General features: G+C 40.5%; 1 protein-coding gene across 3 annotated transcripts in view; it reads right to left on the minus strand.

Annotated features, from left to right (window-relative positions):
- Window positions 1-21,136, minus strand: part of LOC126293642 (uncharacterized) — a 70,509-nt gene extending 49,373 nt beyond the window's left edge. The window contains exons 1-4 of one of the 3 annotated variants that reach the window (XM_049986917.1): window positions 21,037-21,136; window positions 20,822-20,889; window positions 18,886-19,204; window positions 8,489-8,743 (exon numbers count right to left, since the gene is read on the minus strand). In XM_049986917.1, the coding sequence (XP_049842874.1) occupies window positions 8,489-8,743; window positions 18,886-19,204; window positions 20,822-20,889; window positions 21,037-21,059 (665 nt within the window). In that variant the 5' untranslated portion in view covers window positions 21,060-21,136. Of the gene's footprint in view, window positions 1-8,488; window positions 8,744-18,885; window positions 19,205-20,821; window positions 20,890-21,032 lie in introns of all 3 variants that reach the window. The other 2 variants (XM_049986919.1, XM_049986918.1) reach the window with 2 other exon arrangements.
- Window positions 21,137-25,074: the final 3,938 nt, after the last annotated feature.

Raw genomic sequence — 25,074 nt, forward strand, 5'->3', positions numbered from 1 at the left:
TACGAGGACAAGAGCAGTCGTGATTTTACATTTGATTTGGAATGTGATGCGACGGCAATACATTTTTTTTTGTGCCTGTATTGCAAATCTTTCCTGGTTACAACCAAAGAATGTCGTTTCAGCAAGACAGGGCCACAGAACGTGTCCAATGTACCTGTACTGTGAGTTTATCAAATTTTCCCTGACAAACTGATTTCCAGGAAGTGAGACAAATTGCACCCACACACTCCAGACTTTAGCTCCAAGGATTTTTTATCGGAATATGTCAAATCTAAAGTATATGCCAATAATCTGACTTCTCTGGAGTAACAGAAAAAGTATCTATAGTTAAGTGGCAGCCATTCCAGTGGCTACATACTGAGCCGTCATGCAAAATTTTGATCATTGTTTATATGAGTACTGTAGGCATGCTGGATTGCATTTAAATTACCTTTTTTAAGAAACAAATTCCTAAACTGTATATTTCGATGACCAAGATTTTGTCAATAGCCTATAACCTCTATTTGATGTTCACACATCAAATATAAACTTTTTTTGAGACACCCTATATTGTGTTTGGCAGATTTCATAGATATCTTAATCTAAAACAATCCTCCGAGTGCAAAATCAGCACATACATATGGCTCACACAAGGACTTTTTTCTTAACCTCCAATAGGACAGATGGACAAATGAGATCACAAAATTGTTTAATTAGCAGCAGTCAATCACAGTTGCAGTTACTTTTCCAGTCACCATCGCAAAGTAACAGTAGGCTGTCTCAATGAAAAACTTCAATTCCTGGCCAATTGAACCAAACACTACCACTTTGCAATGAAAGATGAGATCAAAAACTAACAGCAATTTCTTTTTTAAATTTCGCAGAATTTATACACCCAATTTTCAATATTTTATCTTGTTGCTATCCATGTTCTCACATTTTTCAGCTGTTGAAGCTCAAAAATGTTATACACGTTTTCAAATGAGCAGTGAATGTTGCATTTCAAGAAATATGGATCAAATCTTTATTAAATTGAAAAGGAAAAAGTGCTGCACCACATTCGAAATTTTGACTGGCTTTGGGTGAATCCATTACGAAAAAGAAGAGTTTATAATTGGTAAAAAAATGTTTCAAAGGGGATCAAGAATACATTGAAGATAGGGCTAGCACATCAATTACTGACGACAGTGTAGAAGTACCAAAAAGAAAGGTTCTGGAAAATTGCTGAATCACCATCAGAGAGGTTGCTTATGATGTCTGCAGATCCTTTGGCTCCTGCCAAGCAAATTTTGGCAGATATTTTGGGCACGTAATGTGTAGCAGGAAAGTTTGTTCCGAAATAGTTGAATTGGAGCAAAAAACAATGTCAACATCACTCAGGAGTTGCTGAATGAAGTCTACAGTGATCAAGAACTTCCAGAAGGTTAATAAGCACATCACTATGTCATTCACTGACTAAATTTGTTGAAATAATTGTACTTGGAGCTCACTTATGACTAATTATCGCGAAGTTGTCATGAAATATAGTTTATATTGAGAAGTATGGTCAATGCCTATACACATACCATAACTATCACTTATACAAACTGATTACAATAGTAAGAAAAGGATAGACTGCTACGCACCATGTAGAGAAGATGCCGAGTTGCAAACAGGCACAGTAGAAAACGCACGAACATATATTAACCTAAGCACTGCTCATGACCACTGTCTCTTGCCACTGAGTTTTCTACTTTAAATGAAGGCCTGTTGACCCAGAGCTCAAAGGTATAGCAGTCTTTCTGTCATACCTAACAGTGACAACATCTATGGTGAGTAGCAACCTATCCTTTCCTTGTACTGTCTTTACTCCATACTGGGTTTTCCAGTGTGCGGCTTATAAAAATTTTACCAAGAAATAAAATTGTTATTACTGTTTGACTTAAGGAAACAAACCAGGAAGAACGTTAGCAGCGATATCCAATCTGTAATTAAGAAGTTAATGCATTTTATAAATTATGAAATTGTAGAAAGGTATCTTAACTGTCTTGGCTGTGACAACTGTTTTATTTTGGCATCTTTATTACTCTGAAGTAATTGTCATGATTTATAAACCCAAGCACTAACTCTTTCTGAAAAGCTACTCAACTGTTGGTTGTACACTAAGGTAAAATTTCAAAAAATCCCTTCTAAAACTGTGCCCACAATAGAAGATCCATACCTTCCCCAAATTTCAAGTGTCTGTCCTTAGCAGTTTGGGTTAGGCACCAATGAGTCAGGACATTGCCTTTTATTTAGAGGTATATGCACCAAATTCAAAGTCATAGCAACCCCTACTTTTCATTGCATTATCAAATTTTGTAAATTGTCTTTCTTAAATTTAAAGATCACAATAACTATGATCATTAGCTAAATATTGGTCATGTCAACATGATGCTGACAAAATACTGTAGGTACCACAAAAATGATATTTCTTTACTGAACAGTTTCTGTAAAATCATTTGAGAAAGACCGCAGGTAGTGTGCCTCAATTCTATTACCACAGCGCAACACCAACCAACCAAAACAGGGCAAATAATGTCTGTATCCCCAAACAAACACTAACAAACGAACAAACATCGGCCAACATAGCCTGTGTGGGCTCTACTTATGGGACACATTGTATAAATGGGGTTGACACATGGACAGTAGCCTCTTAATGTCCCTACACATGAAATTGACCAACACATTTTATATGTTTAGGTGTTCTGAACGACTGACAATCTTTGTTGGGATGTTGGGCAGATAGAAAAGCCCAACAGCTGAGCCCCCAACACTCCACCCAACAAATTCTGCCACGAGTAGCCCCCGACTTTCAGTGGACCTTAATTTATAAAATATATGGTACTTTCTTCAATGTTTTAAGTGAAAGCCTTCTGTTATGAAGAGTAGAGTGGGGAATTTTTGTCATAGGTCTGATTGCTGCTAAATACTTTATTTCTTACGTATCTGTAAGATGTATTTCTTAGGTGATGTGCACCACCACTATGTGAAGTTTTCCTTGTTCGAATTTGAAATGAACCTTACAACCGTGATCCACCTTCACTGCCCCCAAATCACGCTGTTAACTTTCCACACTTTTCTTAACCTCACCATCATTCAACAAATCCCTCAACATGCAAACTAGCCTTACATCTGCAGAAAGAACCACAGTCCACCATCTAAAAATGATCCTGATCTTATAATCCCACCTGCAGTCAAAGGCTCCACTGCTGTTTTGAATCTCAAAGATTACCTGGTATAAGGACTCCAGCTATCAGATACATCCACCTACAAACCTTGCCAGTGACCCCATTCCAGAAATCAACAACATCTCCAGTCACTCCTCGAATCCTTAGGCCCATCCCAGAAACTCTCCCTGGAGTCCATCTCTCTTCTCACCCCTACCACTCCTACCTTCTAGATGCTTCCTGAAGTCAATAAATCGACCCACACACGACACCCCATTGTGGCTGGTTACTGTGCCCCCACAGAGAATCTACATCTACATGACTACTCTGCAATTCACATTTAAGTGCTTGGCAGAGCGTTCATCGAACCACAATCATACTATCTCTCTACTATTCCACTCCCGAACAGCGAGCGGGAAAAACGAACACCTAAACCTTTCTGTTCGAGCTCTGATTTCTCTTATTTTATTTTGATGATCATTCCTACCTATGTAGGTTGGGCTCAACAAAATATTTTCGCATTCGGAAGAGAAAGTTGGTGACTGAAATTTCGTAAAAAGCTCTCGCCGCGACAAAAAACGTCTATGCTGTAATGACTTCCATCCCAACTCGTGTATCATATCCGCCACACTCTCTCCTCTGTAACGCGATAATACAAAACGAGCTGCCCTTCTTTGCACCCTCTCGATGTCCTCCGTCAATCCCACCTGGTAAGGATCCCACACCGCGCAGCAATATTCTAACAGAGGACGAACGAGTGTAGTGTAAGCTGTCTCTTTAGTGGACTTGTTGCATCTTCTAAGTGTCCTGCCAATGAAACGCAACCTTTGGCTCGCCTTCCCCACAATATTATCTATGTGGTCCTTCCAACTGAAGTTGTTCGTAATTTTAACACCCAGGTACTTAGTTGAATTGACAGCCTTGAGAATTGTACTATTTATCGAGTAATCCAATTCCAACCGAGTTCTTTTGGAACTCATGTGGATCATCTCACACTTTTCGTTATTTAGCGTCAACTGCCACCTGACACACCATACAGCAATCTTTTCTAAATCGCTTTGCAGCTGATACTGGTCTTCGGATGACCTTACTAGACGGTAAATTACAGCATCATCTGCGAACAGTCTAAGAGAACTGCTCAGATTGTCACCCAGGTCATCTATATAGATCAGGAACAGTAGAGGTCCCAGGACGCTTCCCTGGGGAACACCTGATATCACTCCAGTTTTACTCGATGATTTGCCGTCTATTACTATGAACTGCGACCTTCCTGACAGGAAATCACGAATCCAGTCGCACAACTGAGACGATACCCCATAGCTCCGCAGCTTGATTAGAAGTCGCTTGTGAGGAACGGTGTCAAAAGCTTTCCGGAAATCTAGAAATACGGAATCAACTTGAGATCCCCTGTCGATAGCTCCTATTACCCCTAACCTACCCTCCTATCTGAAAGATATCAGCCATTTCCTCCACTTACTCTCCGCAGTTCACATGGTGCCTTATTTGTCACTAGTGATGCCACCTCCGTTTACACTAACATCCCTAATGCACAAGGACTTACCACTTTTGAACACTACATTTTCCAAGGCCCAACAGATTCCAAACCAACAACCTCCATCCTAGTTGCCATGATCAACTATACCCTCACCCACAATTACTTCTCCTACCCACATGGCACCATCCTATGCCAACCTATTTGTGTGCCATCTAGAGGAATACTTCCTACAAACCCAGAATCCTAAACCCCTCACCTGGTTCATATTCTTTGATGACACCTTTGCAATCTGGATTGAGGGTGGGGACACCCTTCCAAATTCCTCGAGAACCTTGACAGCCTCTCCCCATTTGCTTCACCTGGTCCTACTCAACCTAACCAGCCACCACGTTCCTAGATGTTTACCTCCACCTCAAAGATGGCTACTTTAATACCACTGTCCATATGAAACATACCAACCACAAGCAAAACCACTTCGACAGTTGCAACCTGTTCTGTACCGAGAAGCCCCTTCCATACACACTAGCCACCGCATCTGCAGGGAAGTGCGAGCCATCTCTAAATATACCGAGGATCTCCCTGAAACCTCTACAGACCATAATTATGCTCCCAAACCTGTACAAAAACACATCTCTCATACCTCATATTTCCAGTTCTCCCACCATCTCCAAAAGTATCACCATCTGGCCAAAGAGGCGCATTCCCATTTTAACTCAGTACCACCCAGGACTGGAGCAACTGAATTACATTCCCTGCCAGGGTTTTGACTACCTCCTATGCCCTGACATGGGAAATGACCTGCCCACTATCCTTCCCACCTCTCCCACAGTGGTATTCTGCCATCCACCGAACCTACACAACCTCTGCTGCCAACCAATTACCTCCTGACTCTTGTCTTGTGATAGACCCAGATGCAAAACCTGTCCCATACATCCTCCCTGCACCACCTACTCCATTCCGGTCACAATCACTTATCCCATCAAAGGCAGGGCTACCTATGAAACCAGTCACGAGATCTACAAGCTAAGTTGCAATCACTGTGCTGTATTCTATATAGGCACGACAACCAACAAGCTGTCTGTCCACATATGGCCACCGCCAAACTGTGGCCGAGAAACAAGTGGACCACCCTGTTGCTGAGAATGCTACCTAACACCATATCCTTTATTTCAATGACTGCTTCAGAGCCTGTGCCATATGGATCCTTCCCAACAACACCAGCTTTTCTGCATTGCCCGAGTGGGAACTCTACCTGCAATATATTCTATGTTCCCATAACCTTCCTGGCCTCAACCTTCATTAGTCACTGTCCTTACCCATCCGATCCCTTCCCTGTTCCCGTTCCAGAACTACACGCTCTGCCAACACACCCCGTCCCAATCTCTACTTCTCTTTTTCCACTCCACCCCAACCCCCCCCCCCCCCCCCCAAACCTCTCCTCTGCCCCCATCTAGCTCCCAGCTACCCTCTCCACCTTGTCCCTGCATGCTCCTAGCAACATACTACTATCCCTCCCCCTCTCCACCACAGTCTCCCCTTACCCCCACCCAGTTTCCACTCCCATTGTGCGCTGCTGCTGCTGCTGCTGCTGCTGCTTGTAGTGTGGCATCTGCCAGAGACTGCAGTCTCATGTGTGAGTTGTGTCTGCACATGAGTGGACACGTGTGCGTTGTCCATTTTTGACAGAGGCCTCGTTGGCCGAAAGATTATTTGTAACAGTCTTTTTGTTGTGCCTATCTGCGACTCAACATCTCTGCTATATGGTGAGTAGCAACTTTCCTTTTCATAATAATGTTACACTTCATCCTGGATTTTCCAGTTTTTGAAATGAAACTTACACTTACAGGTCATCTTTTATGCTACATACATACATAAACTAACAACATTTACACAAACATCTTTTGTTTTGTTTAATTTGTGTTACCAGTGAACTATAAATCATGTTGCAGGGTTCAGGCATTATTTTAATTGATGATTGTGGGGATACAACGGTACCGAATTTGAGGTCCACTTAACTCCTTCCAGTTGCTAGAAATTTTAATTTAGCTAACAGTCTCTTTGCAGCTTACAGCCTTAAGACTGCATTCCTTTTTGTAAAGAATGGTTTGATTCTGATCCGCAGCTCCGAAATACACCATTCATCCATTCTTAGATAATTATGAAAAAAATCAGCTGATCCCGGCTGTGTAAGTACCAGAACATGGGTGAATTTCTTTCCTTGTGTTAGCACTTCTTGCCCCATTACTTTCTCTCGGCTTTTTATGGCATTAACTCAAACAGTCAAGGCAAAACACTGATTTTGTTTGCATAAAGCAAAGTGGGATCTCTTACAAGATAAACACAATAACTTTAGATGAACAAATCACAACAGGGCGGCAATGTAATTGCCGAGTGCATTTGGTAGAGGCGTTTGTAGGCTGCCACGAAATCAGTAGGCCAGCTGACCAATTAGTTTGTGAGTAGGAGCCTTTCATAGGGGCAATGCATCAATTCATTTTAGTCAGCTATTACTTAAAGGTAGACTGTGCCAAAATCGCAACTGCAGCTAATAAGTAGATCTAATAACAGGAATGTAAACGCGGACGAGAAAAAACATTCCTGAATTCATCACAGATTTCACGGTAAGAAATACACCTGGGTGGAACTGCATTTCTATCCAGGTGAAAATACATTATAACATGGGTGAAAGTAGCGAACTTCGAATTCCAGAAAATATGGTACGATAATGTGTGTTCTTGCTTTGTAAAATACTACTAGATGATATTTTTAATCAAGAAAAGCTAAGCTTTCACGTATAATACTGGTCATCAACAATTATTTGCTGTTCTTTGTCAGTGTGTGGTTGTGCAGGATCCTAGAAGCACAGCTTAAATTGCAGCAGCACAAGCACAATTGTAAATTTCTCTGCTGTGCACTGAATATTTTGTAGGTTACCTGGCTGAACACGGGCTTCATCAACAATCACTTCCACTTTTCCATAGAAAAGTCCATTACATGTGAAATTGCTCAAGAACTCAACTCTCACTTTTTTTGAAGGGTAGTTATACTTTTGGCCCTCATTAGTGTATAATTTGTAATCTCCGAAAGAACTAAAATACGGAAAACTAATCTTCAAGCTGGGTCTTTTTTAGCACGTATTTCCCTGTAAGATATATTAGACACAAATATGCAAGCAAAATTCTAAATAATTGCACAAATGGCTCATCTTTTGGGACCAAAGTTTTTGTAAGAAGCTCGTCTTCGAATAAGTTTTGAATGAAGGTTAAACATTCCATGATTTCAGAACATTATTGGACAGACTCTCACGCAATATTTTGGCATGACCAGTGAAAAATGTAAACAGTTGTGACTTCACACTCAGCAAAAGCAGTTTTTTGTGACTAAGTCTTGCAAAATCTTTGTCCTAAGGCCTTTGACATTTTGCTATCAGCAGACAGTTGTGTGTGCACTATTCTTTGTTGTTGTAAGATGTGCATTTTATTTGCACCTGAAGTTTTATTTTGGTGTTATTTTCTTGTGTATGTTTTATTGCTGCAGCGGTGACCTAAAGTAATATTCATTGCAAGAGTATAAATTCCTACAAGACAAAATTACAAAAATTTAGCTGAAAACAATGAAAAATTACAAGAAATCAAAAACACTACTAGGTTTTTCCCAGAGTTCCCATTTGTCCTGGAACATATTACACCCTGTATTACATAAAGGTAGACTAGGTCAGAATCACAGTTGTGGGGAATAACCACATTTGATGTAGTAAAGGTAGAAAACTTTGTCCTTTCTGCCTCGCCACTTACTGCTGATCCCTCTGCAGAAACATGTGCCTCACCTGTGTAGCTCCAGCTCCAGCAGGTGGGAGAGAGTGGTGTGGCAGCCCATGAAGTACGTGTCTGCCAGCCGCGGGTTCGAAAGCCAGCAGCGGCGGAACGCCAAGAACTCCAGGCTGCTCGGCAGAGCCCCTGGCCGTACCTGCGTCTCGTCAATGTGGTGGTCCCACAGCACCAACGACTTTAGGTTCGGGCAGCGTGCATCCAGCTCTCTGATGAACTCCCCAGACACATAGTCACCAAGATTCGGATACATTCTGTGCAAAGAGAGGTTGTTTTAAAAGAGGGGGAAGGGACCAAACTACAAGGTCATCAGTCGCTTGTTTATAAAAAAATAATTCCACAAGAGTGAGAATGAAATAGACGAGCGAAAACAAAACAGAAAGAAAGGAAAAACCACAGGAACAATGGAAATGCAACGAACACAGAAAGGAACAAAAGAGGACAAGAAAACAACAGAGACGCAAGAAACAGAAGAGAGTAAAACAAGGAAGCAGATTACAGTGGCTGGCCAACCACAAAAATGAAAAGGAAAAGCCAGCCACCCTGCAACACATTAAAACCGCCACCCTAAAATCACTAGGGTGGAGAAAACTGAAGGACAGGCACATACTCAGATCGAATGATAAAACCCACCCTCACAGATTGGCTGATGGCACGTTGTCTGCTAAAATCAATGATAACGGGTCCGGCAACTGTAGATGAAGTCACAGGGCAGCTAATGAAGGACAGAGCAGAATAATACGGGCTACTGTCAACTGGGCGCCGCCCTGACACGGAGGTGCGTAGCTCACTGTTGGACTAGAAAAGAAGGTCCCGGTGAAATGATACCCTGGACCACCTGGAAGTGACTGGGATTGCTGGAGCTGATGGTTACAGAACCATCCAGAGCTTTTCACAAGTGAGTAATGCCTGTGACTCAGCAGAGGATGCTGTTTTTATCAAGACTGACCCAGATCTCATTTTGGACAAGCACTCCACCTCCCCAAACTTGTCCTCTAAATGCTCAAGAAAAAACTGAGGTTTCATCGTCATGAAAGATTCCCCATCAGCTCTCTAACATATAAGGTATCTGAGCAAATAAGATCCACTGCCATCCTTAGCCTGGCGTTCCTCCCATAGTGTGGCCAGGGAGGGGAACGATCTGGGGTCATATTTCTATGCGCTGAATTGAGCACGTGAACTCTTAGAGACTGCTGGTGTTTCACCACCGGCAAGAGATGATGGACTATGCTTCATCGCTTGTTATCCGCCACCATGCCACCCACTCCGGCCAGGGGCCCTCCCCACAGGGGACACCCAGAGGCTGCAAAGGCCACATGGCAGGATGGCCATTGCTGGGAGTCCCGATGCTCCTGGTGGATGGCCATCTATCCCCTGGCATACATGGGGAGTTAACAGCACAGTCATCAGCAGAGCACTCCCTGTGTGGTCAAGGGGGTACAAAAAATGGGTACATGGCGGCCCCACCACAACTGTGCATAGTAGTCCACGGTCATCATCAATGCAGAAAGTGACACTGCATAGTGCATGGTGGGAAACAGACCCGGGAAGGTGTCCTCACCCAAGAGATGGAGAATGGGCGGGACTGCAAAGCGACGAGAAGTGGGCTAAAGATCTCAATGCACGATGGACACGATGCACCATGGAACGCACCCTTCGCTAATTGGATCTCTTTTCGGGAAAAGTTTGAAGCATGGAGGTCAAACCCAAAAGGGGACTGTCACATAAAAGGCTGAAACACGTGAAACTCCTTTTAGTCACCTCTTACAACAGGCAGGAATACCTCAGACCTATTCTTACCCCTGGACCTGACAAGGAGGGGCAGGGGGAAGGGGGGCAAAGAGAGAGACTGCACTCCAGTCAACAACAGAAACTGTGACCTAAAAAGGTAGAGGTGAAGGTGAATTGAAGTGAGAGCCCATAACAGGGCTGTCGTCGTCATCCAAATGGCACATACATGGAGTACATTTATTATATACAATGAATGTCACCGCATAAAACAAAAATAAAATGACTAAATAATACACATCTAATCTACACTACCAATGTGGCATTCACATGCATAAAATAATTCTATAAGCCGTTATACATCACAGGACACACTACACTCTCAAATACTGATAAGCCGAAACATGATGACCACTGCCCACAATGATGTGGGCAGTTTGCTGCATGACGGCGACATGTGTCTGTTACCCTATCTCCACCAAGCGACATGTCAATTCGTCACTGAAGACGACACGATCCAGTAGATTTTCATCGTCATGTAATAACATTTCATTTGCAAGTTGGCACATAAACTATATAGTCTGTAGGCTTTATAACTTAAGAACTGAAAACAGTAAGGATGGTTTTAGGTGTCTCATTGAAAGTTTCCACTCAGACTCACAGGAATTGCTAAGTCATGACTAGCATTCTGAAGGAGTTTCTCGAGTCTCCAGCAGAAATACTCTCACTCATTCAATGCATTCTTCAGTTACTCTCGATTATTCCCTACTCTTCTCTCTGTGCAAAGTTATACAAACAAGAGAGTTGCTCTTTCATTTGATGTACAATTTATAGTTTTAAGTTCAATGTAATATATGCTACAAAGTGGTAAAACCCTTGTATTCATTTTGAAACACCCTGTATTTCATCGCAAAGATGGAGAAACTAGCTATTAAGAATGTTTTAGTTCATCAGAGTAAGTGTAATAGAGTGTATCAGTGCATCAAGGTTATAACTCAGACTACGGAATACCCCATTTATACAGTGGATCAGAGCACTGACCACATACAGTGCATGTTCTGTTTCGTTTGACCCACAGTTTTCTGTAAAGTTCGATACCCACAATATCAAAACACTATTTCTCAAACCGTTCCCATACTCTGTAATTTCCGACGTGTTGGCAGTTCTCATTTCAGAGAACTGCTCAGCACACAGTAGTGACAGGTGTGTAACGAAGCATATTTCTTCATAAGGCAGTTAACTGTAGTTCCTTATTCTCTTGTATATTGTGGTAATTTCTAAGCAGTGTCTCAGTTTTGCGAATCTGTGGTGGGTAGCACAGGAAGCCAGTAGACGGCCGGTCTGATTGTACTGGTCACCACACACACATGTTAAGCTGTACACTGACGAGGCCAGTGTGACAACTATTAAAGCACACTGAAGCACAATACTATGCAGCAGAAAAAACCAGTGCAGGAGCCAATGTACACGAAGTCCCCTAGGTTGTGCCACACAGCCTCTAAGTGATGTGAGTTTTTATCTTAGCTGACATGTTTTGGGTTGGGTTGGGTTGTTGTTGTTGAGACCAGACAGCGAGGTCATCAGTCTCATCGGATTAGGGAAGGACGGGGAAGGAAGTCGGCCGTGCCCTTTCAAAGGGACCATCCCGGCATTTACCTGGAGCGATTTAGGGAAATCACGAAAAACCTAAATCAGGATGGTCGGGTGCGGGATTGAACCGTCGTCCTCCCGAATGTGAGTCCAGTGTGCTAAATACTGCGCCACCTCACTCGGTGACATGTTTTCCAGATGTTTTTTAATAAGATAGAGAGCAGTCACATGTGATAAGGTACTTGTGACAGAGAAAATTGCCATGAAATTGCACATTGAGCTCAGTGCTAGCGTCTTTGTTGTTGAAGTGAGATGCACAAACGTCACTCTTACTAGTGCTGGGCTTCAGTCTCCAATTTTTTAAATACGAGTTGAATATTGCCAAGTCCTCTGTCAGTTTTCCTTTGACCCATCGAGCTCTTTTCAGTGACGAGCCGGAGCGATATTGTCTGCAAAGCAGAATTTATTTTAAGATGTTTTTGGAAGACCAGATAAATACAGGCCAAACAGGAGAGGTGTGATAGCAGCCTTGTGGCAGGTCATTATTTAGTTTCGTTATTAAGTTTATTTTCACAAACGCATATCTGTAAGTATTGCTTGCTCACGTGCCTAGCTATAGGAGGGGCTGGGCAGTAAGAACAGTGCCCTGGCCGCCTTTCACCCCTGGAAAAGATTCCCAGTACTCATTTGATAGCAGGCCAAGGGGACCTCTGAGCATCCTAGAGGGACTAAAATGAGGAAAATCTATGTCGTGCTATCCCCACATCCTCGTAAACTTTATTTCATATGTATATGGTTGAATTGAAAAGACAGAAGCAGTTATTTTTGTTAAAAACCTCTTCCATATTTTATGTAAGGTTGTGCAATGCAATAGTGTGTGTCCAGAGATGATATAAAAAATGATTTGAGGAAGATAGCTGGACAATAAATGAAGGTTCTTCCCTGAATTAAAAGATACAATATTGGGTTGAGCTAATTGAGCTTGAGTACAAGACATTAGAAAGCAATGTATTAAAGAGATTGATATTAATCCTGCACTGTTTTAGAAATCTATTCTGCAAGCTATTGTACAAATAAAGATCAGTTTAAAAGGAGCCTGAAAGACTTACTAGTGGCCAACTCCTCCTACTCCAGTGACAAATTTTTTAAAAGAAACAAATGATGTGTTGTATATATTCATACTATTAGTATTGTTATTTCAGGTTTAAAAAAAAGTGACATGTTCCACATCCACGAGGATCTCCTCAACACGGATCTATGGAACGAAAAACTAATCTAATCTAAGAAAATGTGAAGTAAAGAAATACATCCAAGGTGGCCAAGTGCACTGTAATGATTGTGAAGGACATTGAGATTGTGAACTTATGTTTTAAGAGATATTTTCAATTCCGTTTTTGCAACGTGTAGCTTTTCAGCTCAAACAAATACCACACGTCAAGTCTTTCATGTGAAGCCCGGCATCAGCAGAATGCATTGGTTTGTTTCCAGTTTCAAACAAAATGATTTTGTAATGAATTTCATGTGTCCATTCAATAGATAGGTCCCAAATTAGTCTAGTGCAGTAATCGTTTTAGTGAAAACTATTAACACGGAGAGTAAATCACAGGGAATAACTGGCACTCCAGCAATGACTGAGCAGTTGGCAGTAGCAGTCAGTGAGATCCGGGGCAGTACTGGAATACCAGTTATTCCACAGGTTTTACTGGCCCCCCTCTATACAAATTGACAAAACCACACCAGTGAGAGGCTCCCACTGTCACAGAGAAGAAGTTTGTTTGCATTTTTGTGGCGATTAACACGCTGCAATCGTTTCCTCAATTTCCTGAGAGTAGCACTGTACACTTCATCTTTGCACTGTGAGGGAGGACATCAAACAATAACACTTTGGGGTCCCAGAACACCATTACCACAATTTTTACCAACTGAGGAAGCAGCTTTAAACTTTTTCTTCAGAGAGGAGGCAGTGTGGCGTCACTCCACAGACTGCAGTTTTGTTTGCTCTTGAACGTAACGAACCCACACTTATTCGGCGCTGACAATGTCTGACAAAAAATTGTCAGGGTCAGCCTCTTAACGCGCAAGCAATTTCACACAGATGGTCCTCCGTTGCTCTTTACGGTCTTCTGTGAATCGATGAGGAACCCAGTGGGCACTTACCTCCCAGTACACCATTATTACAGTAGTAGTTTTTGTCGTCATCTTCAGTCCTGAGACTGGTTTGATGCAGATCTCCAGGCTACTCTATCGTGTGCAAGTTTCTTCATCTCCCAGTACTTACTGCAACCTACATCCTTCTGAATCTCCTTAGTGTATTCATCTCTTGGTCTCCCTCTACCATTTTTACCCTCCACACCGCCCTCCAATACAAAGCTGTTGATCCCTTGATGCCTCAGAACATGTCCTACCAACCGATCCCTTCTTCTAATCAAGTTGGGCCACAAAATCCTCTTCTCCCCAATTATATTCAACACCTCATTAGCTATGTGGTCTACCCATCTAATCTTCAGCATTCTTCTGTAGCACCACATTTCGAAAGCTTCTATTTTCTTCTTGTCTAAGCTATTTATCATCCATGTTTCACTTCCATACATGGCTACACTACATACAAATACTTTCAGAAATGACTTCCTGACCCTTAAATCTATACTCGATGTTAAATTTCTGTTCTTCAGAAACGCTTTCCTTGCCATTACCAGTCTACATTTTATATCCTCTCTACTTCGGCCATCATCAGTTATTTTGCTCCCCAAATAGCAAAACTCCTTTACTACTTTAAGTGTCATTTTCTAATCTAATACCCCGAGCATCACCCGATTTAATTCGACTACATTCCATTAGCGTCATTTTGCTTTTGTTGATGTTCATCTTATATCCTCCTTTCAAGACACTGTCCATTCCATTCAACTGCTCTTCCAAATCCTTTGCTCTATCTGACAATTACAATGTCATTGGCAAACCTCAAAGTTTTTATTTCTTCTCCACGGATTTTAATACCTACTCTGAATTTTACTTTTGTTTCCTTTACTGCTTGCTCAATATACAGATTGAATAACACTGGGGAGAGGCTACAACCCTGTCTCACTCCCTTCCCAACCACTGCTTCCCTTTCATGCCCCTCGATTCTTATAACTGCCATCTGGTTTCTGTACAAATTGTAAATAGCCTTTCGCTCCCCGTATTTTACCCCTACCACCTTAAGAATTTGAAAGAGTATTCCAGTCAACATTGTCAAAAGCTTTCTCTAAGTCTACAAATGCTAGAAACATAGGTTTGCCTTTCCTTAATCTTTCTTCTAAGTTAAGTCGTAAGGTCAGTATTGCCTCACGTGTTCCAATATTTCTACGGAAGCCAAACTGATCTTCCCCAAGGTTGACTTCTACTACTTTTTCCATTCATCTGTAAAGAATTCGTGTTAGTATTTTGCACCTGTGACTTATTAAACTGATAGTTCAGTAATTTTCACATCGGTCAACACCTGCTTTCTTTGGGATTGGAATTATTATTTTCTTCTTGAAGTCTGAGGGCATTTCACCTGTATCACATCTTGCTCACCAGATGGTAGAGTTTTGTCATGACTGGCTCTCCCAAGGCAGTCAGTAGTTCCAATGGAATGTTGTCTACTCCTGGGGCCTAGTTTCGGCTCAGGTCTTTCAGTGCTCTGTCAAACTCTTCACGCAGTATCATATCTCCTATTTCCTCTATCTACATTCTCTTCCATTTCTATAATATTGTCCTCAAGTATATCGCCCTTGTATAGACCCTCTATATACTCCTGCCACCTTTCTGCTTTCCCTTCTTTGCTTAGAACTGGGTTTCCATCTGAGCTCTTTATGTTCATACAAATGGTTCTCTTTTCTGCAAAGGTGTCTCTAATCTTCCTGTAGGCAGTATCTATCTTACCCCTAATGAGATAAAGCTCTACATCCTTTCATTTGTCCTCTAGCCATCCCTGCTTAGCCATTTTGCACTTCCTGTCGATCTCATTTTTGAGACGTCTGTATTCCTTTTTGCTTGCTTCATTTACTGCATTTTCATATTTTCTCCTTTCATCAATTAAATTCAATAATTATTCCGTTACCAAAGGATTTCTTGTCTTTTTACCTACTTGATCCTCTGCTGCCTTCACTACTTCATCCCTCAGAGCTACCCATTCTTCTTCTACTATGTTTCTTTCCCCCATTCCTGTCAATTGTTCCCTTATGCTATCCTTGAAACTCTATACAACCTCTGGTTCTTTCAGTTTATCCAGGCCCCATCTCCTTAAATTCCCACCTTTTTGGAGTTTCTTCAATTTTAATCTGCAGTCCATTGCGGATTGTGGTCAGAGTCCACATCTGCCCCTGGAAATGTCTTACAATTTAAAAACCTGGTTCTAAATCTGTGTCTTACTATTATATAATCTGATACCTTTTAGTGTCTTCGGGATTCTTCCATGTATACAACCTTCTTTCATGATCCTTAAACCAAGTGTTAGCTATTATTAGTTTATTGCTCTGTGCAAAATTCTACCAGACGGCTTCCTCTTTCATTTCTTTGCCCCAGTCCATTTTCACCTACTACGTTTCCTTCTCTCCCTTTTCCTACACTCTAATTCCAGTCACCCATGACTATTAAATTTTCGTCTCCCTTCACTATCTGAATAATTTCTTTTATTTCATCATACATTTCTTCAATTTCTTCGTCATCTGCAGAGCTAGTTGGCATATAAACTTGTACTATTGTAGTAGGTGTGGGCTTTTTGTCTATCTTGACCACAATAATGCGTTCACTATGCTGTTTGTAGTAGCTTACCCGCATTCCTATTTTCCTATTCATTATTAAACCTACTCCTGCATTACCCCTATTTGATTTCGTGTTTATAACCCTGTAATCACCTGACCAGAAGTCTTGTTCCTCCTGCCACCGAACTTCACTAATTCCCACTATATCTAACTTTAACCTATCCATTTCCCTTTTTAAATTTTCTAACCTACCTGAACGATTAAGGGATCTGACATTCCACACTCCGATCCGTAGAACGCCAGTTTTCTTTCTCCTGATAACGACATCCTCTTGATTAGTCCCCACCCGGAGATCCGAATGGGGGACTATTTTACCTCCGAAATATTTTACCCAAGAGGATGCCATCATCATTTAACCATACAATAAATCCACACATCCTCAGGAAAAATTATAGCTGTAGTTTCCCCTTGCTTTCAGCCGTTCACATTACCAAAACAGTAAGGCCGTTTTGGTTAGTGTTACCGGGCCAGATCTATCAATCATCCAGACTGTTGCCCCTGCAGCTACTGAAAAGGCTGCTGCCCCTCTTCAGGAATCACAGGGGGCAGAGCACGATAGTCAACTTAGGAGGTATTGCCAGAGGCTATTGTTTGCAAGTAAACTTTCATTTTGATTTTATTCCATAGAAATCACTAATGTTTGTGTTTTACTTTATGTAGTGAATCTGGGATATTTGGGTTTTTGAGTCTTTTTTTGGTCCCACTTTTCGTAGATATAGCTGTTGGTTTTTTTGGCATTGATAGTTGAATTCGAGTTATATAGGTCAAGGAAAATGTCAGATTCCCCTTTGTGAGGTAGCAGGTGGTTTTTTTGTATCGATATCTGCGGTTGAGCTATGTAGGTCAAGGGAAATGTAACTCCTGTCTTTTGCTGTAACAATATTCTGCAATTTAGATTTTTTTGGATACCATTTGTTTTTGAATGCTGCAGTGTTTTTATTGTCATATATTTAGCTTGTCTCTCCCTAAACCCACAATTTTGCATGGTTGTCCCGTTAGCTTTCTTTTTTTGGTGCTGAGGCATTGTTTTATCATTTTAACTTTTGTTCGCATTTGTTGGCTTGTATATGTACTGACGTCATTTTGTCTACACTGGAAGTAGCCATTTCTGTCATAGTGATGATGTCATGGGTCAAAGCAGGCAGGTGGAATCTGACTCTTCTGTAATGCCGGATCTTCTCCTGTCATACACACACTCCCCAAAATGCTTTACAAAATAACTTCCAACAAAATTTCATGGGTTGACCAAAGCGTCCAATCCCACCCGTCAGCTTTGACCCGTGATTTAAGGCTGTTGTTGTGTGTGACGTCATGATGGCGCAGAATTTAGTTTGTGAGAGTGACGTGTTTGTAGGTGTTTTTATGTGATCGGTGGTGCTCTCTGGTGGTGTGTTAAGTGATGTTTTTGGTTTAGTTTGAGAGTGTGGCGTAGTGTGTGAAATTTTGGCAAACTGCTTTTTCTATGTCTTTAGTAGGTATGGATTTGACTGACAGGGTCAACAGTTTTTGTTGTTGGCTATGATGGGGGACAGTGCATTGTCTCTAATAAAATTTCTTTGACTATTCAGATTTTTTGATGAAATCTAGAAGTGTTCAGTATGTCGTGAAGAAATGAGGATGGCTTAAAGTTCCGGCGTCTCTGAACAGTGTCAGCTGTATGTGGAGATGTCTTAAGGATAACGGGTCAAGGGAAATGTTCGATCCCCATGTGTGGCTGTGAATGTTGGTATTGGTATCTGGAGCTGTTTTTGAGCTATATAGGTCAAGGGAATGTCCGATTCCAGATGATAGTGTGTTTAGTGGTATTTGGGGAGTTTTGTGATGTCTTTTTCGTCGTTTTGATTGGTTTTGTATCGGGGTGGGTTGTTCCCACCCAAAAACCCCCTATTTCTCGCACTTGACCCGTTAGTGTCATTAGGCTTTTTGTGGAACGTGTGTGTGTGTGTGTGTGTGTGTGTGTGTGTGTGTGTGTGTGTGTGATTTTCGTCCTCATAATGTGTATGTAATGATTTTATATGCACCATATTGGAATCATGGTTTATGGTCATTTCCGCCATATTTGTGATGTCATGGGTCAAAGCAGACGGGCAGGATCGGACGCTTCTGTATTTCCAATTTCATCATCAATAACCTTTGAAATCAACAAGTCACTTTCATCCAGAATGTCAACTGCAGTGTATGCTTACCAAATTGTTGGTATTGCATGTACTAAAGCTTTTTGCACAGAATGCTGCTATTTTTAAATTTGCTCACCATGTTTGTTGGAATGAAACCTCCTTGCAGTGTGTGTAGCTTACCTGTCTAATGAATCATCATTTAAGTACCTCGCTACTCCGACGAACAGGAGAGGACCTCGAGTAGTCAGCGATGTTGTCCACGGACCCAAGAATGGCATGTACCGTTCACAGAACTGCCTGCAAGTCATTCCTCTCACGTGACTGAAGTCTGGAGATACCCACAAGGAAGGGTCAGCAGCAACATTAGCAAATCTTGACGACGCTAGCCCGAGTGAACGCACGTCGCGAGGTGGCAGTAGTCGCAGTACCATCAGCAGTAACTCATCTGATAAGTCTGTCAGATTCGGTCTGTGTGAAAGACAGCTTCTTCCTGCACCTTCTGAAAATGTGGTTGAAACAGTGTAGAATGTTTTCAAATATCCACTTTCATATTTCATACCATACATAATATCTTTACAAAGTAGGCTCACTTTAACAATGCACAAAGAAGAAATTCTTGTAAGTCTTACAAAAGGGCATAAGTTAACAGATTTTTCACAATATATTGAAGAGCATAAAGTGATGAAACAGATAACAGGCAACCCCGAACTTCAATGTTTTTCACTCTTCATACTGGTAAAAAGAGACTATCAAATTCTGGATTTGCCTATGCTTATAGTTTTTACCAGACCACAGAAGTCATCAATTTACAAGTAATAAATTTAAAACTGTTTTGTCAGAACTCTTACTCTAGCATTCAAAGGTGTTTACCTCAACAGTACATTCTAGCATGACTCCCCTGTGCTGTTAATTGTTATTGATTGATCGACTGACATTTTTTCATCTGTAGAAAAGTACAAATCATATCAATGTTGTCAATTGTTGCTATAATGTTTATGAAATAAACTGATTGTTTCAGCACTTACAGTTCTTATAATTAGTATGCCTTATTGTTGCTTAATACATTGGGTATTCAACTACATTAAGTGGCTAGCTATAGTCATTTTAAATACTTAGGCCTACAGTGTAACAGCTTTCACACAATACGTAGTCCGGTGTTTTTAGCCTTCAGGTAACAGTGGCTCATTTACGTGTATAATGTCCCATTGCAGCCCGTCACAGTCGTAGGCCATTATATAGTGTACTGTTCTGTGTTTACTTGATTTTCGTGTTTAGGTTTTAGTAGTGACGATCTAGTTTCACAGTCATGTGATGGACTTTTGGTAGTACACGGATGGCATCTCCGCTGTGGGTGACAGTCAGTTTCCAGCTTTTTGAATAAATCAGTACAAAGGGCTCTACTACTACTTACTATCATCTGTATGGCCCTTTTCTGTACCTTTACGATAGTCTGTAGATGCCCAACACTTTTCCCCAAAAACGTGACCCAAAACTGAAGACTGAATGTGGGGGTCACTTGGTTTTGTAATTATGAGCGCCAGTGAGAAGACATGCGACGAAAGCCACACGAAGCCAACATATCTCCCTTATAATGCAGCAAGTCAAATCTGTTGATTGTTCCGGCACTAAATGCATCTTCTCTCTGTGTTTCTAATGAAACCAATAACACAAAGCAAATTACGTTTTCGTGTCCAGCGGCACATCAGACACGCATCAATAAGCTAAACCTCCAACTTCGCAACCTATCGGCGTACATTAAGCCCACGCGACACAAAGAATTCCTTTAAGTCCAGACTATAAAACCTTTGAGATTTACGATTGCAGCTGATATTAATTCTGGGTTCTCGACAGTGTAGGAGATAAAACAGGGCAAAACTGGAGAGCTTATAACTTCAATTATCTAGTGCCTTAACTATGCGTAATACCTTCCTTTGAATAAAATATGGAGTAGTAAAACTTACGATGGTTTAGTAACAATGTAACATTTCTACCGCAGCCCACCCTTTTAGTGATATACGGTTATGGTGTTAGAATACACGAGTAATGTAATAAGTACTGTACTTCTGAACAGCTCCGTCACTAATATCAGATAATACAACAGCCCAAACGCACTCACCACTTTCCACAGTTTTGTCTTTTGATCCGTCACCGCCTACCGCTTCTGCTTCGGGTTTATTTTCCATGCTGCATGAAAATGAATACTTTAGCGCAAAAGTTTCTCATTTCTCACAGTTTACATCAACAGCTAAATGTCAAATTATGCAAACAACATGAGCGATGGTACATCGAAATTCCGAAAATCAGTTAACTGTAGCAACAGTACTTACACACCTTAACACTGCCTCCGACGGCATCAGTTCCCAACACGACAACCACACGTCACCCTCCACAGTTTCCTGACAGAACTTTGTGTCACTCGAATCTGGCGCAGAAGTGACGTCAAAATGATGTGCTAATCGGTGCGACCACGAAAATCGATAGTAGTCGAACCCGAACTAGTTATTTGCAGTTAATGAGCCACCTTGTGGAAAATTTCTTGGGATCCTGGACGATAACAACGTAAAATGGAGTCAACACGTAGATAAAATAGACGCCTAGTACAATACGTTTTGGCGTTAGGATCACTCTATCCCGACAGGTGAGAAAGAGGTCGCACAAGTTGTAAATAAATTAAAACATAAAAAATCAACTGGTATAGATGAAATTCCAGCCTGTGTTCTTAAAAAAAAAAAGTGCAAACTCTATAAAAGCTCCATCAACAAAAATAATCTAGGAATCATTCAAATTTGAATGTTTTTCCGAGCACCTAAAGTAAGCAAAAATCATGCTCATACTTAAAGATAGTGATGCAGAAAATGTAAAAAAACTAAATACCTATCTCTCTACTGTACACTATTTCCAAAATTATCGAGAAAAATAAGTATAACCTTCTTTGCAAAGAACAACATGATATCAGGCCCAAAAGAGGTACAGATTCAGCTATCGCACAGACTACAAAGGTCATTCTTAAGGCACTGGACGAAGGCGACCACGTGAATGGAATTTTCTTTAACGTATCAAATGCATTTCATACAGTGGACCACATTTATTACATAAATTAGAGTTACTAGGAATACTAGGTGTGGGTAAGAAGTGGTTTAAGTCCTACATAGAAAACCAGATGTAGCATGCTGAGATTTCACAGACTGGAGAAAGAGTTTCAACTGAAACACTTATCAGGTCCAAAACATATTAATAGAGACGTCCCACAAGGTAGTATATTAGGTCCAATCCTTTCTTCTTATTTACATTAATGATTTTCTGCAGAGTATCAGATGTGGGGAAAGAATGCTATTCGCTGATGACAGCAACATAGTTATCATAGCCAATACTCCAACACAGTTGACAGAAGAGGAAACTCAAAGATGTTCACAAGTAACTTTAAACATAAATAAAACTTATTATATATACTTCCAGTTGAATAAATTCCACAGTGATGGTTAATTATAATTAATGATGATGTAATAGAATGTGTAATGGATACCAGATTTTTGGGGTTGAAGGCAGATTGTCAGCTGAAATGGACATTAACAAAGAAATTATCCACAGCATGTTACGCTGTACAAATACTTACACCAGTGCACAATATTTCATACCGCAAAATGATATATTTTGGATACATACACTCAAACCTCAGTTATGGAATCATGTTTTGGGGAACAAGTGATGGGAATATTCAGTCTGTCTTCAAGGTAGAGAAAAGATCTGTACAGATAATAACAAATAACAGCAATAGAGCTCATTGTACTGATTTATTTAAAAAAAACTAGAAATTGTGACTGTCCCACGTGAATACATTTTCCAGATTATAATGCATGTAAGAAAAAATTTTCATCTGTATGCTACAGACAGTTCAATACATGACCATGAAAGAAGATCCAGTCACTACTTATATCAGAACAGGAAAAACAAGTCCAAAACACAGTACTGTGCAACAGCCTGCCTCATTAAATGAAACTTGATATATTTAGGTAAAGTTAAAAATATATTTATTAAGTAAAAGTTGTAAAAAGGTATATAGATATTTGGAATAATGGTAGATAGTTATTTGGTACACAAAAATACCACATAGGCCTATATAAAGCGACAGTATATGGCATAGTTCTAAATATTGTAAGAACTGACCTGTAAAAATTATGAGAATTGATTGTAAACATTGTAAGAACCCACGTTTGTTTTATTTCATAAGACACAATTGACAACATCCACACAATTTACATTGTTATATGGATGAATAAACATACCAATCAATCAAATCAATCACTGTGTTGACACGAAGACAAGAGTGGCTGCTTATTCTGCATATTTACGTTCAATGCTGGCCAACAGCTTTATCAAAAAAATGGTTCAAATGGCTCTGAGCACTATGCGACTTAACATCTGTGCTCATCAGTCACCTAGAACTTAGAACTAATTAAACCTAACTAACCTAAGGACATCACACGCATCCATGCCCCAGGCAGGATTCGAACCTGCGACCGTAGCACTCGCGCGGTTCTGGACTGAGCGCCTAGAACCGCGAGACCACCGCGGCCGGCACACATTTATCTTCTGGGGTTGTCCAACTGAAATGAATGAAATGCCTTTAATGATCTTGACTAGCATGAAAATTCGGAATGTGACTCCGAGAAAAAATGTTAAAAAGAAATAGTGTGCTACTTGTAAAGAGGAAATTGCAAAGATGAACGAACATATGTCCTCTTTACAGTTTATTACCAGCATGCTGAAGATGGATGTCACGTAACTTCAAGAAGAAAATAGTGAACTGAACACGTCAAAGTCATGCCATGATAGTTCGACACTGTGTGATAAGGAACACCACTCAATCCATGATAAGAAGATTGCTGCACTGCGTTAATACCAATGGTCATCACATTGAACACATTCTGTAAATAGCTGGACATGCCACCTTTGTGACCTTCATTGACCTTCAATGACCTTATTGTTACAGATCATTGATTTCGTCTCGATAGCCATTATCAGAAGATAAGTACCAAACTATGGCATCACATTTAAGAAAGCAAATTTGACCTTTATATCTCTGACGCGACCCCGACAAGCAACAAAACCCCAACATCATATTATGGCCGCCGTTGTCCCATGCTACATCAGTCTCACAAACTTCTCAGCTCCTATCATACCTCAGCTATTCCTGGCGAATTCAATAAGGAAATGGTAAACGCTAATGAGTAAGTCACTAAGTCGTTTTTCTACCCCTGCTAAATGTTCAAAATATATAGCTATATAAATGCCACACGTGATGGAGCATGTCTATGTGACATCACTATTAACTTTGAAAGGTATTTTCACACTATCAGCATTGTTGATAGGGGGATTTACAGACTCTGATGCAGCACACCTTATGCTTAACCAAATCATAACTGAAGGATTCTTTTCTAATGCATGGGCCAATCCCAAGGAAAAGGTGACACAGGAGAAAAAAGTAGTAAGCCAAAGGAAAAGGTGACACAGGAGAAAAAAGTAGTAAGTCAATTCATTCATAAACTTATAAATGTTAAGTAGGATTGTATGTACCAGTGTCGAAAGGGAATAAATCAAATTGAAATTGCTTTTGAAAATTCTCTTAAATTCATTTAGATACTACACATTTTGTCCTCATGTAAAAATCAATCATAAAAAGAACCTATAAAGAAGAGCATTAAGTGGTAGAAATATGAACTTATCAGTATTAGACAAAATATATTATCTTTGTATTGAATATGCAAAACTTCTCCTAAATATGGAACTGAACAGAAAGACAAATTATAAAAAGCTTATAGTGAATGTAGGAGAACCTACAAACCTAAGATTAGAATGGCAACAAAAACAGCATATGAAAGGTACATTGAAGGTTTTCCTAATAAGTACAAATCTGCATGGAATGTTGGACAAAAGCATCGTACATATCATGAACGTAACATAGCTCTTGACCTGGATAAAGTTAATCATTTTTCATGGATTCTGTAAGCGATATTAGGGACAAAATTAAAACTATAAGTACTAATGCAACTAACCTGGTTAAGTGACGCCAATGTTGGAACTATAGCTTTAAACAGAGGACAATCACACCTAATGAGATAACAAAATTGGTGGCAAAGTTCTCAAACTGCAAGAGCATAGAAAACTCTTCTTTGTCCAATTATAAAAACAATGCATATAATTAGTGAACCACTGGCTTCTCTTTTTTAAAAGATGTCTAGAGTTTTGAATGTTTACTACAATACTAAAAGTACCGAAAATTATTCGAGTGTACAAAAAAGGAGACAAAAATTATCTCAAAAATTACTACCAGGTTCAATAGTTCCTATTTTCTCCAAAATATTTCAGTCT

This window comes from Schistocerca gregaria, chromosome 10 (assembly GCF_023897955.1).
Source record: "Schistocerca gregaria isolate iqSchGreg1 chromosome 10, iqSchGreg1.2, whole genome shotgun sequence".
Lineage (NCBI taxonomy): Eukaryota > Metazoa > Arthropoda > Insecta > Orthoptera > Acrididae > Schistocerca > Schistocerca gregaria.